This window comes from Amphimedon queenslandica, unplaced genomic scaffold (genome assembly GCF_000090795.2).
Source record: "Amphimedon queenslandica unplaced genomic scaffold, v1.1 AMPQUscaffold_6181_Cont21857, whole genome shotgun sequence".
Lineage (NCBI taxonomy): Eukaryota > Metazoa > Porifera > Demospongiae > Haplosclerida > Niphatidae > Amphimedon > Amphimedon queenslandica.
In genome coordinates, this window is record NW_003553524.1 from 1 (window position 1) to 1,819 (window position 1,819).

At 35.0% G+C, this 1,819-nt stretch overlaps 1 protein-coding gene across 1 annotated transcript; it reads left to right on the plus strand.

Moving 5' to 3' along the window:
• The first annotated feature begins 53 nt into the window (after nucleotides 1–53).
• Nucleotides 54–1,007, plus strand: LOC109592138 (meckelin-like). Its single transcript, XM_020007676.1, has 5 exons — nucleotides 54–163; nucleotides 220–310; nucleotides 435–521; nucleotides 627–753; nucleotides 857–1,007. The coding sequence occupies exons 1-5, from the start codon at nucleotides 117–119 to the stop codon at nucleotides 964–966; spliced, it is 462 nt and encodes a 153-aa protein (XP_019863235.1). The 5' UTR covers nucleotides 54–116; the 3' UTR covers nucleotides 967–1,007.
• Nucleotides 1,008–1,819: the final 812 nt, after the last annotated feature.

The window sequence follows — 1,819 nt, forward strand, 5'->3', positions numbered from 1 at the left end:
ATGCAACGTACGTATTGAGTGTCTGGTTTCATTCTAATTTATTTGATTTCCTCTAGAATGGTAGTTTGAGTGCCTGCCAGTTGTTGATCAATTTGTGTGTGCTTCAAGGTTATAGCATGACTGACCAAGCTTGTCAGGAAATTAGACGTCTTTCATCAAATTCGTTAGTTTGTAAATATTGTACCCTACTTCTCTTAATCTCTCTTTTATCTTATGTAGGCCTAATCTAGTCCCTGAAGTATATTATGCTCAGTTTGGTGCTCAGCAGTATTTAACTAACACAGTCATTAATACTGTTTTTTCTACATCAGTAAGCATACATTCATGTAATACTATTGATTGTAGGTTTAACAGGAATGTTTGTTTTATGATCATACTCCTCCACTAATTGTACTCTCTTCCCTCTCCTTTCCTTCTCTCTTCCACCCTCATAGAGCTCATCAATCCTTCCTATATATGCTGCACGGTTTGCTTTGAATGGCACATATTTAGATTTAAGCCTCGTCAACGATACCATCATGGTAATGATAACACCTATCACTTATTTTAATGATCATCATTGTTATTGTTATTATCATCATTATTATCATTATTATTATTATTATCATTATTGTTTTATTTTTTAGTTGTGTAAAGATCGTCCTTCAAAGATGGCTGCCACTTGGCAAATTGGTGTTCATTATGAAATACAGTGTTCTCTTGACCCCATTGCTCTTATTACTGATGGCTCTAGCCCTATATTCTATGATATATGTATCCTAAGAGATAGTAGTTATACTCAACTAACTTTATGGCCTCAATTTAGAGGGTGTATGTATTGAATTATATGTACCTTAATTATGATATGTTACATAAGATCTCAAAGATGGTAATATGTTGGTGCCCATTCCAGTCTTAATTAGTGGCTATAGGGACAATAATGGTGTCCTTGTTAATGAAGGTATGTGTAATTATGTGTATGCATAATTACCTACATACTACTGTACAAGTATGATGTATTTGTACAACAAACATGTACTATCAATCTAGTACGTAGTAGGCATTATAGACCACCCTAGGCAAGAATTGAATGCGTAGGAAGATTATTAGAAATTTTTACGGTTGTAAGGCGTGTTTTAGGATGAAATTAATTCCGGCCGCCATTTTGGTTGGCAACTTTCAATGGAGAACAAACGGGCCGACATAAAAACAAACCTGTATTAAGAATTCTGGAGCAAATTTGACCAAATCCTTGACAGGAGAAGCTTAGGTGAAGCATTTTCTTTGTGCCTCCATTGACTTCCATAATAAACTTGCCAACCAAAATGGCAGCCAATTATGATGTGTGGGCGGGCACCGTATATACCATATAGCCGGAAAGTTTCGTGGCAAAAAACTTTCGTGGTTTGGAGGTTCCTGGCCTATTCGTGGTTTTTATTTTCGTGGATCATCATTGAAGCAGCCACGCCTCTCATTAATTTGCTATAATACCACACCTTTTCAAATTATTCGTGGTTTTTAATTTTGTGGTGCCCTTCTAAACCACGAAAACCACGAAAGTTTTTGGCCACGAAACTTTCCGGCTATATGGTAAATTAATGAAATTTATAACTTTTCCAATTCACGCCTAGGGTGGTCTATAGCTAATGCATGTACATGTACAGTATACACCATATATTTTTCAGGGATTAAGTTTCACAATTTTCGCGTTCTGGAAAAATTTATGAAATCAAAATCTGCAAAATAGGGTGCTGATTGTATATTAGGTGTGGTAATTACATTAAAATTACAAAAATTTTTATTTGTGAATATAAAAATGCAGCCAAATTGTGAAATTTTG